The sequence below is a fragment of the Lycium ferocissimum genome, chromosome 1, assembly GCF_029784015.1.
Source record: "Lycium ferocissimum isolate CSIRO_LF1 chromosome 1, AGI_CSIRO_Lferr_CH_V1, whole genome shotgun sequence".
In the NCBI taxonomy this organism is placed as follows: Eukaryota; Viridiplantae; Streptophyta; class Magnoliopsida; order Solanales; family Solanaceae; genus Lycium; species Lycium ferocissimum.
The window spans coordinates 54,935,188-54,949,224 of NC_081342.1; the positions used below are offsets into that span (position 1 = coordinate 54,935,188).

At 32.1% G+C, this 14,037-nt stretch overlaps 1 protein-coding gene across 1 annotated transcript; it reads left to right on the forward strand.

Annotated features, from left to right (window-relative positions):
* The first annotated feature begins 8,018 nt into the window (after window positions 1–8,018).
* Window positions 8,019–10,808, forward strand: LOC132055719 (uncharacterized). The gene is made up of 3 exons (XM_059447674.1): window positions 8,019–8,467; window positions 9,439–9,504; window positions 10,062–10,808. The coding sequence occupies exons 1-3, from the start codon at window positions 8,294–8,296 to the stop codon at window positions 10,551–10,553; spliced, it is 732 nt and encodes a 243-aa protein (XP_059303657.1). The 5' UTR covers window positions 8,019–8,293; the 3' UTR covers window positions 10,554–10,808.
* The last annotated feature ends 3,229 nt before the right edge of the window (window positions 10,809–14,037 follow it).

Genomic DNA, 14,037 nt, shown 5'->3' on the forward strand with positions numbered 1-14,037 from the left:
TTGCATCTCCTGAATCTGAGACTTTTGATTTTGAGAGTTGAAGTTCCTAGAACAGAGACTTTCAAAACGCGCTAGCCTTGCGACGTTTGAAGTCATTAGTCTGCAAGGGCAGAGTTAAATTGGGTTTGGGCCAACCCGTTTTGACAGCTTTAGTTTTAGGAGCACATCCTCCATGTATTTAAAGGGCCACTTTGAGTATTAAAGGCTAGCAAATACGACCATCGATCTATGTATCAGTGAGACACAGAGTTAATTTATGCAACTTCAATTACTAAATATCATGCCGGAAAACAAAAAATTTATCCTGAATTAAAACATGCGTCTCGTTATAATAATGTGTATTACAAAAAGTGATTCGGATTATCAAGTATCAAACCTAAGAGTTGCAACATGTTCCTCGTTGGAGGGGAGGATGCTTAAGTTCAAGGGAAGTTGGCTATTTGCCATTGATTTAGCTGATTAATATTTTATTGTAGAGAAGTGGCTTAATTACTTCTTGTTATGTCAAGATTCAACATTCAAACTCTAAATTAAGGTTTTGGGGAACTCGTTTTTGTTTTTATTTCCTTGTAGATGTAGATTCAAGCAATTTAGAAAGTGAATTAACTAAAACGAATCTAAGAAGACTATTGATTCTCATTCATAATCCTTCAAAGTAAACCCTCAATGCGTACATATACTCAGCTAAGGCATTCACAAGGTTTGACTTAGCTGAGGAACTAAAAGTGATAAAGTAAAAATACAAGTAGCTCAATGTGTAATATCCTGAATCTCTTATTTAAAACCTAACGGACTAAAGTGTAAGCCGGGGAAAATTGTAACTAACTCCTAACTAATAGCTTGGTACCACTCTGCAAAATAAGCTACGCCTTGCACCAGCAGCATTATTTACCAGAATTGCAGGGGCATATCAGAGGTATTGTAAATCGTTGACCACTAATGAAATTCCTTTTTGTGGACAGCAAGATAAATTGTCACATTAACACTGTAAAACTTCATCACCGCCCGTCATGGACTTATCAATAAATATCGCTACTCCTACGAGACCAAACAAAGAGGCGAATTTAACATGAGTTCTGCAGGTTTAGGTGACATATTAAATTCGGTATATATATGAAATAAAAAAAATATATACATAGGACATGATTATATATTCAATGTGAGGCTACAAGTTCCAGATAATGATTCGCCCGAATTCGTTTCTACTCATGAATGCTTTAATTAGAATGAAAGATTAGAGGTTGGTTGAGCAGTAAACCTACATCTTTAACCAAAAGTTTCGGGTTTGAGCCTTGTTGGGTATAAAGTTATTTTTGTTAGGAAGTTCTCTTGACTTTCCAGCGCGGTTCGAATTTAATTAGATCTCACTACGAAATACGAATATCGGACACTAGTGACAAAAAATAAAAGAAAAGACCGGAGGTTCAATGAATACATGGTGAACTGAAAGATAGCTTTTAGAAAATATTGGCACTACGTGACAAACTTGCTGCCTTTGATATTCTTCATGTAACGTCATCGATTGGGATATATATACAACAGCTGTCTCAATAGTAATTCTGGTCATATATCACAGTCCTCCAAGGTGCGCAGTGGAGGTTACATTCAGTGATTGAATCAGAAATTCTAATAAGAGATTTTTTATTTTATTTTTTTATAAAATATCATGTACACCTGAAATTTAATTTTTTTGTTATGTTAAAGAAATTCAATTATTTTTGTGAGTAAGAAGTCTGTTTTTACTCTATTTACCATATTAAAGTTGATTTCTCTTTATTGTATACAATTCCGCCACTTACTACATTTCTTGTTTGTGGTGAATTGATATTGATAAAATTTGTTGTGTGACGGAGAGATATGGGCATATGACCAACATGTTTTTCGAGTAATAATGATGCAAGAGTCCTCTTAAGCGGCGGCTTGTATTGAATTGTTTATTTTAGTGGTAAATTGTATTTAATTTTTGTGTACTACAGTCTACAGATCTCTCCTTTGTCGATTCATCACGTTTTGAGTCTAATATCACCTTATCCATAGAAAAAAGAATTACTCTTAGTAGATTTTTTTTTTTTTAAACCTATCTTCGAGACCGATATTGCTTTATCCTGAGTCGAGAATCTATTGAAAACAGTCTCTCTACCTCCCAAGGTAAGAGATGAAGTTTGCGTACACTCTATCCTTTCCAAATTCCACTTGTGGGATTACATTGAGTATGATTGTTGTTGCGTTGTTGTTCAAGACCAATATGAAATTATAGTCTAAAGTTGAGGTAAATTTAGGTTTTCATTTGACGTAGAATCCGAAATACGTGAAGTCCACCATTTCACGCTAAAGTTTCACTAATAACAATAATAAAAGATAAAACGAATTTGCTAACGACAAGAATACGAATGGAAGGAGCAAATTAAGATAAATGCTTATTTACACCAAGTTTCACGCATTGGCACAATTATTGGAACAATAATTGGAGTAAAAATCATATTATATTGTGTTTCTTATCTTAGTGTTGCTTTTTCTCGAGTCTTGTTAGGTAAGTAGGGACTTCTAATATATTCCATAGATTAGATAGTACCTAGATGTTGACTTATAAAGTATAGCTTTGTTTGGTTATTAGATTACATGGTTTTTAAGATAGCTATATTTCAAACTTATGATCTCTAAGCATTATGCTGATTTATTAGAAAGCTATTTGTGACTTTTTAATAGATAAATCAATGAGCGCTCAAGCATATTCCATGTCCATATATGCTCATTTATACCGTACAAATTAGAAAACTGAATTCTCTTTTCGTTTCCATTTCTTCATTTATACCAACAATAAACAGTTGGACTTTTTCAAATCTTTCAAAAAGTTGAAAAATAATTTGTCGAGGTGGCATTGTTTGTAATTTAAGTTCGCAAATTGATACTTTGAGGTTTGGGAAAAAGAATTACTTGTTTGGATATCCCTTACAGAAAACATTAAAACTTTGTTTTTCTCTTTTGAAAGGGGAAGTTTCGCATATACTGCCTATTCCTCTAGTTTACCACCGCTGTAACCCAATTTATACATATTTACAATAAAAATAGCCCAAAACATCAGATTACTTGCCAAAAACATCTCCTTACGTGAGAAAATCAATTTATCAATTTAAAGGTTTGTTTTTTTAGAGCGTAAAGTGGAAAGACTAGAAAAGAGAAAAATCAATTTCGCAAGTTCCAACAATCAACACAATTGTCTGGTCAACTGTCACCCTTGAACAATATGAACATATCATTACGTCACATTATTACTATTCCACAACTAGTAATTTGATTGACATTTTATTTATGTATCATGGATAATTTTATCATTGTTAAAAAAATAAACCAGATCAAATCTTATGAATCTTTCTCTAAACATGAATAGAAATTAAAAAACCAAAATAAAAATAAAAATAGTACTACTTAATTGACTATTATGAAATAAAATGAAAATAAGAAGTCTCAAATGACTAGATTAAAATTAAACTATGATAAATCATCTTGTTATATACATCTTCAATATATATATATATATATATATATATATATATATATATATATATATATATATATATATTAGAATGTATAAAAAGTGTATATACACTTTTATACGTTATTATACATTGCATATACATTCTTGTACACTATTATACATTATATACACATTACATACGGTATGAATAATGTATATGTTCTGTATAATTATATAAATGGTGTATAACTATGTATAAACAATGTATCTATATGCCCCTATGCATAAACAATGTATCCATATACACAAAATCAAAGGTGAATCAGGGGCAAAAAGAAATTCAAATTTAAATCTAATTAATTAATTTGACAGTCATGAAGATAATAATGACGAAATCAAAACTAACTTCATCTACAAGTATATACAAAATTCAAAACAAAAATTGAATATATATCTGAAATATTCTGAAAGTGCAAGAAGTAAAAAAAAAAAAAAATGTTCATGAAATATTACAGATATAGAGATGAATTAGAGTAAAAAATATTATACTTTTTAAAGTTGCATTTCTGAAAGCTTTATTTCCAGCCAAGCAAATTTCTGCTTGATTTCTACGTGTGGCATGTAATAGGGCCCCGCTCCCTCTCTCTTTGCAATTTAGTTAACTGGATTACTGTATTATAGCCATGTTTTGGCGAAGCCTTTCTAAAATTTATTTTTAAAAAGATCTTTTTTTAAAAGATTTTTCAAAAAAGCACTTTAGCGAAAAAGAGATTGGTGTTTACTAATTAATTAAAAAAGTACTTTTGAAGAAAGACAATTAGTGTTTGGTAAAACTTTTAAAAAGTCTTTATTTGTATTTTTCTCAAAAATTTTTCAAAAAAGTCTTTTAGCAAAAAGTCGTTTTTTTTAGCACGAAAAACCTCGCTACTTCCAAGCACTTATTTTCTCTCAAAAAAGCTTGGCCAAACACCTCACTTTTTTTTTCAAATAAGACTTATTGAAAAGATAGCATCTTTTGAGAGAAAAAATGTTCGCCAAATTGTAGCTATTACTCCATTTTGGAAAAGGTATAAAACAGAACTGGGAAGGAAAGGAGCACGTGGGAAAGAGAAAAACGAAAAGTGGGAACTAAAGTTTTGGCTTAAAATGAGTCACACAAGGTAATAAAGTGATAGTTTGGCTAAAAATAGTAAACTAGATGAGCGAAGCGCATCTAGGCGTAATTATCTCCTTTTGAAATGTGAGCACTTATAGGCTTAGAGCTTGTTTGGATGAGCTTATAAGCATAAGTCATAACTTATGATTTTTTTTACTTATTTTTGTTATTTTAGCCTAAAAGCACATTTATCTATATTAACCAAACACTACAAAAGTGCTTAAAGCACCTAAAATAAGCCAATACAAACAGGCTCTTAATTATTACTTTCATTTAAAACCTTTGCCTCTATTCTTCCCTTTTTGTTAAATTCATGACAATTTTTGATTGGCGAAGGATTACTAACCTCGTCTTGTGTAGCCCTTAAACTTTTTTCTTTGTGAGTACGTACCCGCAGGTATTTTTTCTTCCATTTTCTGACGACTTCTTTTTCTTTCATTTTACTTTTCATTTTCGGAAAAGGGCCAAAATTACCCTCGAACTTTGAAAAATAGTTCGTACCCTTTCGTTATACTTTAGGGTCAATTATACCTTACTAGGTTATACTATGGGGTCAATTATTTTTCGTGTAACTATTTGCCACGTGGCATCATCCTAGCCCTTCAAAATTATTTTACCCTCAAATAATTTTTTACCCACTAATACGAAATTATTTTTTTTTTTTCAGCCCAAACTAATACGAATTTTTTTTTTTTTTTTTTGGAAAAATTATCCATATTATTTTTCTTTGAATTTTTTTTTTTTTTTTTTGGGTCGGATTGAGTTATTTTAGTGGGTAAAAAAATTATTTGAGGGTAAAATAATTTTGAAGGGCTGGGATGATGCCACGTGGCAATAGTTACTTGCAAGATAATTGATCCCATAAGATAAGTGTAGAGATAATTGGCCCTAAAGATAACTTGCAGCATTTATGACGAACTATTTTTCAAAGTTCAAGGGTAATTTTGGCCCTTTTCCGTTTCATTTTTATGGGACTCACTAATAAACGGATTGACAACATAATTGGAAAATCTTGAACACGGATAATAATTAGCCCACAATTTCTGTGAGTCCCCTTGAAGACCAAGAATGTGATTAATGAAAAAATAGTTAATTTCATGCGCACTACAAAAGCATAAAATAGGTAATTAATTTCCAAGACAAAATTGACATGCACAAGTTAATCATTCAACTATAAAAGATATATATGTTTTTTCGTGAAATATGAAAGACATTCATATTAGTCTACCACGTTCCGATTAAGTTGAACAAAAATCATAAAAGTCAAAATAGAAAATGTATTTCATGAATTAGCGGTTAGTATTGGTGTGATACTAATCAAAGTTTACATAATAGAGAAAATGAGGAGCACGCTAGCTCATTGCCTCAGGGCTAGTCCAAGTTGGGCTGCGGGAATGTTCCAACTAAAGTTGCTACTAATTTTGACTATTGTTATATAATGTAAAATTTTCACAAACAGCTAACTTTTAGCTTTTTCTAACAACCTATAAATACATATTCTACATTTACAATTCGTAGCTGGAGGACCTATATTTAGCTAGTAGACGCGTCGACTTAAATATAGGATAAATATAACGGAAATACACACGCTGAGAAAACTGAAAGTGCTATATTTATGGAAACAAAATCTATTCCAATTTAAATTAAAATCGAGCTTTTTAATGTTCCCCGATTCACGCAAATATCCTCCCATTCCATATCGATCTCATATCTCATTCAAACAAACTAACAAATTCGAAAAAAAAATTGAATTCAAAAAGTACATTCATATTTTTAACAAACAAAAAAAAAAAGGTTAAAAAACTAGTTCATCAAAAAACTTTGAAAAATAACAATATCAAACCAGTGAACAGAGCTCGTTTTAAACGATGAATATATATTTGAATTCATCTGTTGAAATATCGAATTCAAGTTGAGTTCATAATTGAGGTAACAACGTTTTCACTGCAACTTTTTTATTTTTTTTTGATTTTTCGAAATTTTGAAAAATATAGTCAAAATATATGAAAAATATATCTGAAATATAGCCAACAGAAACCAGAATAAGTAATATTGAACATAATAATCAAAATACAATTAAAGTATAGCCAAAATATAGTCATAATTGAGTTCATAATTGAGGTAACAACGTTTTCACCGCAAGTTTTTTATTTTTTTTTATTTTTCTGAATTTTTTCTAAATATAATCAAAATATATGAAAAATATATCTGAAATATAGTCAACAGAAACCAGAATAAGTAATATTGAAGATGATAATCAAAATACAATCAAAATATAGCCAAAATATATATGAAAAATAACTATTAAAATATCAATCCAAAACATCAGGAATTAAAAATTCGGGTTCTATACCTCTAGTCCTCATCGGAGTAGAAGCTTTCTTAGCCATTTCACTTAAATCTAACAAAAAACAACCAAGAACAAACAGTGATAATTAATTATTTAGAGTTGCATTGCTGATTCAAACGGAAAAAGAAAAAAAAACGAAAATATAGGTTAAATACACGGTGAAACGGAAAAATCAGTATAGAATCTTACTTTTTTTGGGAATTAGATTTGAATTATGAGTGAAATTAATGAGTAGTTAATTAGAGATAAACAAGGAAGTTGAACTATTGTAAAACTGATTTGAAATTGGAGGAAATTAAGGGATGTTGAGCATAATGGCGTGTATTTAGGGGGATAGGAGAGAGGGACGTTTGTTTTTTGCTTAAATTTAGGGGTGTGGGAAGTTATCAATGAGTGGTAAAAAAGTGATAGCTATAGGAAGTAAATATGTTATATTTTAGCTACTAAATATAATTATTGTAAAGTTTAGTTATGTTCCATAAATAGGTAATAATGTAAGCTATGCCAAGTAAATTTTACTTATATATTTATATGTTTAAGTGAACCATTTGGAGTTCGATTTTAATTCTCTTAAGCACATATTGAATTTTTTTAACTATATTTTAACTTGTTACAATAGGTTCTCAACTTATATTTTCAGCATAATAATCAAGATTTCTGTGGATATTTACGTGTAATTATCTTTTAGGCACCAAAATAATTTGTAAAGATTCGTATACATTATCAAAAAATGTAGTGGCAAATTTTAAGTTATCATTAATATAGTAAATTGTTTTACACTATCGCTGCAATCTAATTGATTATTTATAGCATGTTATTGCTCAATTCTTCAAGTTGCCCTTGATATATATAACTACTTATGTAGGTCAATTTAATTTGCTAATGTAAAAGCTTTTAATATTGTGAGCACGGGACATAAACTCAAAATTAAATTGTTAAAAAGCATGAAAAGTCAAATTGGGAGCAATTTGTTGAAACTAGTCACTCTTATGTCCTAGTCAAAGTGCAAGACCAAATGGGATTCTTCCAAATGTTTGGCAGTACTAAAATTCATTAAAATACTACATTGGCCAACCAAAGAATGACCAAAGAAATATTACTATATGACTCATTGCATGCCTTCTTTGAATCTCAAACTAATGAATCACTCCAACTAAATCCAAATTTCAAATACACTTTCCTTTTTCTTGTACAAATGCAATGAATTGATTAGAAGAGCTAAAGGATCAAAGACAAAATAAGAGAGGAATATCAAATAAAGGGAAGCAGAACGAAAGTTAAATCAAGAACAACAGCAAGAAAATAGATTATTATGGCTTGTTTTTTTCCATATAATAGCAGAAACTTGGATACAAGTTTCTTCATATTCAGGCCAACAATAGTGATTGTGGATGATCTTGTGGAAGCTCTCAAGCATTTCTCTTTTTCTACTGAAAGTCTTGGATGTGTTCATAGTGCCATTTTTAGAAGCATTCATGGAAATATGGTATGTGTGCAGTTCCTCAACATTGTTCCTTTTTAATTTCTCTTACCTTGTTGGCTTTAGGTCATTTGTAATTTAAGTAGACAATCACCCTATTGAGTTGCATTTGTTTAATAGTTTTACTCAAATTGTTTTTCAAGATTTGGGAAAATTTGAAAGAAGGTGGTAACTATCTTCTACGGTTAGGGATAATTGGCGTATTCCAATAAGTGAGGGAATCCTTGGCTCTATCGAGCATACACGGAGTTGGAATCAGCCCTTTTTGTTTGTGTTGGTGTTCAATATGACCGATAAAAGACTCGACCTGTTAGATATCTCTTCTACTTTGACCAATATGAGTTCACCTGGTACTAGCAGCTTTATCGAAGAGTTTCTCATCTTAGTAGGAGCTTTCCAAAGGAATAGCTTAGTAGCCACATTAGTAGCGCTTGGGATGACTTTAGGCGCGACTTATACCATTTGGTTATATGATCGTGCGGTTAAAAACATTCAAAATTTGAAAAGAAATCGTAATTTTATTCCACCTTGTTTTCGATAATGCTTCGAGATGAATCAGGGTGCTCACATCGTTTTTCGTTCAGAGCGTTTTTCGAGATACATTGGAAGAGCAGTGACGAAGACAAAAATATTAAAAGGGAATTAAAAAAAAAAGGGGGAAAAAAATATATCATGCCTTTAGTAAAGGAACTCAAAAAGAGTGCAAGAATATTATGCCTTAAGTTCGAACCTATTACGACCTAAAGCAGTTTGTGAGCCACCTTTGCTACACTATAAATTTTCTTATGTCAAGAAGATTCAATGCTGTATATATATATGCAGAAAAAAACTATTTTTGTTCTATTTAAACGGTATATTTATTTGACGAAGATTCAATTGCACCCCTTCTGCTCATGTAGCTAGATAGTTATATATGTGATATTCTTTTGTAGCTTAATAGTGATTTGGTTATTAATAGAGTATTTTTGCGAGTGCAGATGGTATGGTATGGAGCATGGATAAAGAGATCTAGTGAGAATAAGGACTCACTGGCTGCAGCTCTTGTAAGTTAAATTTTATAATTCCACAGTGCTTCTTCTACTTCTTTTTCTTCTGCTTCTTCCTCTCTTCTCTTATCTTTGATCCTTTGTCTCTTCCAAAGCGATTTGTACAAAAAAGAGAGGAAGAAATGGCCATTTGGAATTTGAATTTTGTTGGACTGATTGATTTGTAAATTTTCACCTGATGGCGTGAGAAATTTATAAAATGTCAACAAATGAGTTAAGCATACATATTACTTTATTTTTCTTTTATTGAGTGACTGAGAATCTGTTGATGCTATATATGCTTGTTACATTGCTCATGTTCTTTCATCAGGTGTCAATGTTAACAAATGAGTTAAAGCATGGAAATCATAATGAAATTGTCTGTGCACAATACTTAAACTCAAACATGAAACGTTTCTTTTCAAATATGAATTACTTACCTTCTTGTTATTCTTTTCAACATTTATGCCAATCAAACAAAAGAAGAAAGTTTCTTTAACTTTCTTTCCTTTCTTTCATTCACCAGTTTCAATCAAAAGGTATTACTAATGTTCCTCCATTTTTCATTTGATCAGCTCTCAATGTTAACAGGTGTATCAAGCATGGCAATCCTATTGGAACATGGCTTCTTTGATGCATACGCTGGAGAATCAAAGGATCATTCACCTGCCGCAAAATTCTACACAGGGGACATAGTTTCCATGAACTCTGCCTCTTTTTCCCATCGCGACATGCCACTTGAAGACTTTACATACGCGTGCTTAGCCATTTTCAAGGACCGGTTCCACAAGATGGATGGCGCGGTTTCTGGAGTTTGCTTAAAGTGTCAACAACTACCCAAAGTTGCTGCCGTTTTCGTGTGGAAATCCTTGCAATGCTGCTACAATTACATCCTGAATCAAGATTCTAGGAGTGTTCTTCCTTACTTTGATGGCTTTTCACTTGATTTGAAGTATGATGTCTTTAGGGTTGTTTATGTTAGTGGTGATAATGCCTTAAACTTTCATCTTTTCCCTCCACATAAGATGTTGGAGGGAAAAGAAGGGCTGCATAATGTTACTCATTAGAGGAAAAGGTTCATTCTAGTAATTATAGTATGGGCATGGGCATGCCTTCAATTTTGATATGTAATTGATAAGTATATCATGAAATGATTAATGCAGTGAGGAAAATGTAATGTTGCTCCTCATTAGTGGAAGAATTCATAGTTAGGAGCCGTTTGGACAAGATTTGAAACCATGGTTTCAAACCATGATTTGAAATCATATTTGGACATGTAATTTGGATATCTTAAGTTGTATTTTCTATTATAGACATAAAAACCCCACGAGTTGTGAAAACTATCAAAACATTCCCAATTCTTATACAATCTTACCAAATGAGCAAGTCATAGTTCATAACAAAATTAATACGCTACTAGGAGGCCTTTCTAAAAAATACAACATCAAATTGATCAAACTAATTTAAAATAAATAGTAATGTAACTACTCTTTAATAGAATCCTCCAACACGGTAGACATAAATAAAGGTAGGTGGAAGTTAATGAGATTGGTAAATGGTTGCTGGGAGTAATTGTTAAAAATATTTACCAACTTATGGGTATTTTTTTATAAAATATAAACTTATGGGTCAAGTTTTATATTTAAAATTTTTGAAACCATGGTTTGAAGCCCCAAATCATGCCTTTTTGGATGATTTAGGGTTTCAAACTATGGTTTGAAACCATGAGATGAAATGCATGTCCAAATGCTAGTTCATCTCATGGTTTCAAACCGCAGGTCCAAACGCCTGCTTAGTTGCTATTTTTTCTTAGTTCAGAAGTACTTTTGGCTCCAATGGTCTAAGACTTTTCAACCCTCCCATGCCCATACAAATATATACAGTGTAGAAGGAGATCAATCAGTATTAGTAATCTTTTAGACATATGCATTAATTATATATATATATATAGAGAGAGACACACACTGGACATACTTATATTTGGTTGGCGGCTGTAAGTATTTCGGCCATGCGGCCAAATGTGTTAAAAGCCCTTTAAAATATGCAACACAAAGTTAAGGGAAAAATTATGAAATTTGAATTGTTTTCTTCTCGGACTCCAAAATTTTAAACATGATAGAATTCAGAAGGAAATTTGGCACAGTGTGCTAACCAAGGGAACTAATCAATTTTCTGCACGGATTGCCTTCATACAGACTGGTCTTTAATTTTTGCTCCTGCTTCTCATTCGCTAGTCTACGAAATTAGAGATTCTGGGTTCGATCCCCAGCATAGTCCAAAAAAATCGCAAGGCAAAGTTTCAGTTTCGGGCAAAGTTACATTGAAACTTTGCCTTGTCCAGCATAAGTTCTGTAGAAATGAATTTATCCGGCATAAGTTTTGTAGTAACTAATTCGCTCGGCATAAGTTTATAGAAACTTTGCCTTGTCCGGCATAAATTTATAGAAACTTTGCCTTGTCCGGCATATAAGTTCCGTAGAAATGAGGTTATGCCGGATAGCTTAATTCCTATAGAACTTATGCCGGACAAGGCAAAGTTTCTATCTAACTTTGCCCGAAAAGGCAAAGTTTTCTTGCGAAATTAGGTCATAGATAAGGGTAGGCCGAATTTCTTTTTTTTGTTTTTTGATGTCAGAGGTATTTTCGGCCACTTTTTTATTACTTAAAGTGCTTAAGGGCAAAAATTGAAGAACAACAATTTGAGAGGCAAAAATTAAAGACCACCCCGCCCCGAGATAGGGGCAATCATGCGAGTTGTCCGGAACTAATTGGCATAGTAATTAGCAAAACATCAATTCCTCTAGATTTTTTTTTTCGCGCGGATTGTTCTTCATACGGACTGGTCTTCAATTTTTCCCCCTCAAATCGCTGGCCTTTAATTTTTTCCCTTGCTTCTCATTTAATGAAAATTTGTGGGTCAAAGTACTCTTATGCGCTAGTCTACGACCAAAGCTTCTGGGTTTGACCCTATCAAAGACGATGAATTCGTTGTTTTCTTACCCAAAATAAATAAATTGCGAGGCATAGTTGAGAGAACCTTTGCCTTGTCCGGTATAAGTTGTGTAGAAATTAAATTATCCGGCATAAGTTGTGTAGTAACTAATTCACAATTTATCAGTTTAGAGAACCTTTGCTTTGTCTGGCATAAGTTCTTTAGGAATTAAATTATTCAGCATAAGTTGTGTAGTAACTAATTTGCTCGGCACTACATAACTTAGGCTGGAAAATTTAATTCCTATAGAAATTATGCGGGACAAGGCAAAGTTTCTATAAACTTATGCCTTGCGAAATTAGGTCATAGATCCGATTTTTTTTTTTTTTTTTTTTTTTATATCAAGGGTATTTTTTTGTTACTTAAAGTTCCGAATGACAAAAATTGAAGACCAGCAATTTGAGGGACAAAAACTTAAAGACCACCCCAAGAGTGGCGCATTGGTGCGAATGAACCCAGAATTAGCTATTTTATAGTATTGGGCTCCCAACTAAAAATTGAAATATTTAAGGCTCAAAGAGCGGCCCTTTAGCTATTTGTTCTAACTTCTAAGTGAGTCCTTTGTGACCCAAAACTACAGCTGCGACCAGTGATAGGAAATTACACCAAATAGCTTTGGAGGCGAGTGGTCTTAAGTTTTTGACACCGCTTGTCTCATGGACAAGTCTTCAAGGTTAAAAATTATAAGTTTCGTATTAAAGCTTTATTAGCGAAGCAAGCAGGTTCAAAAGTTTAAGACCACTCATTTTCAAGGTTGTTCTTATAAATCACCTCACTTGTACAAATCTTTTTTATTTGTCTGTTAATTATATGAAGAAAAAATTGAAGAAAGAAGCCAACAACAACTTTGCTCCTTCTTTTTACAATGGCAAGCGCATTAGTGATTAATGAAACTGGTAAAGATCATAGGAGATTAATATTCAGATTCCAGCAGCGAAAAAATGTTAGGTAACTCCATTCAACTCAAAGTTTTGATAGGCAAAAGTTATTATTACAAACTTCCTGAAATCAATTGACATGCGCACAAATCGATTCAGACTCCGTTGTTATCCGAAAAAAATAGCATAAGCACATCTTCTAAATTGTAGCCTCGAAATTTTATGACTACAATTTTAGAGATTCTCCTTCTTTTTTCCTGCTTTTGGAGCTAAATATTTTTGTGTGTAAATTGATAATAGTAAGCCAATGTTGATTACTCGCCGACCTATTTCTTGTTTGTTGAAAATGCATGGAAAATGAGACAAAAAATCAGCCGAAAATTTCAAAGATTGGTAGCCGATACATGTCAAAATTGAGGACCCACCAAATGAGAAAAAGGAAAAGCAAGTGTGACATGTATATATTCTTCCATTCTGGTCAAACCACATGTTCATGATAAACCAAAAAGACACCATTTAGGTCCCATACATTCTTAAATTTTCAACCACCCCATCAATTTTGATCATTCTAAAGTTCTTTCTGACTTGAGTGCTGACTTTATTTGTGAATATTTATAAATTAGATAAACATGTATCACAGATAGATGTTGAGTGTTATTTATGCGTTCAGCAGAATTCAAT

What these genes read in the sequence shown, in the direction of transcription:
- LOC132055719 (XM_059447674.1), top strand. Translation starts at nt 8,294, where the DNA reads ATGGCTTGTTTTTTTCCATATAATAGCAGAAACTTGGATACAAGTTTC. An exon ending in GAAGCATTCATGGAAATATG is followed by an intron (nt 8,468 to 9,438) that starts GTATGTGTGCAG and finishes TTGCGAGTGCAG; the next exon opens with ATGGTATGGTATGGAGCATG. An exon ending in ACTCACTGGCTGCAGCTCTT is followed by an intron (nt 9,505 to 10,061) that starts GTAAGTTAAATT and finishes TCATTTGATCAG; the next exon opens with CTCTCAATGTTAACAGGTGT.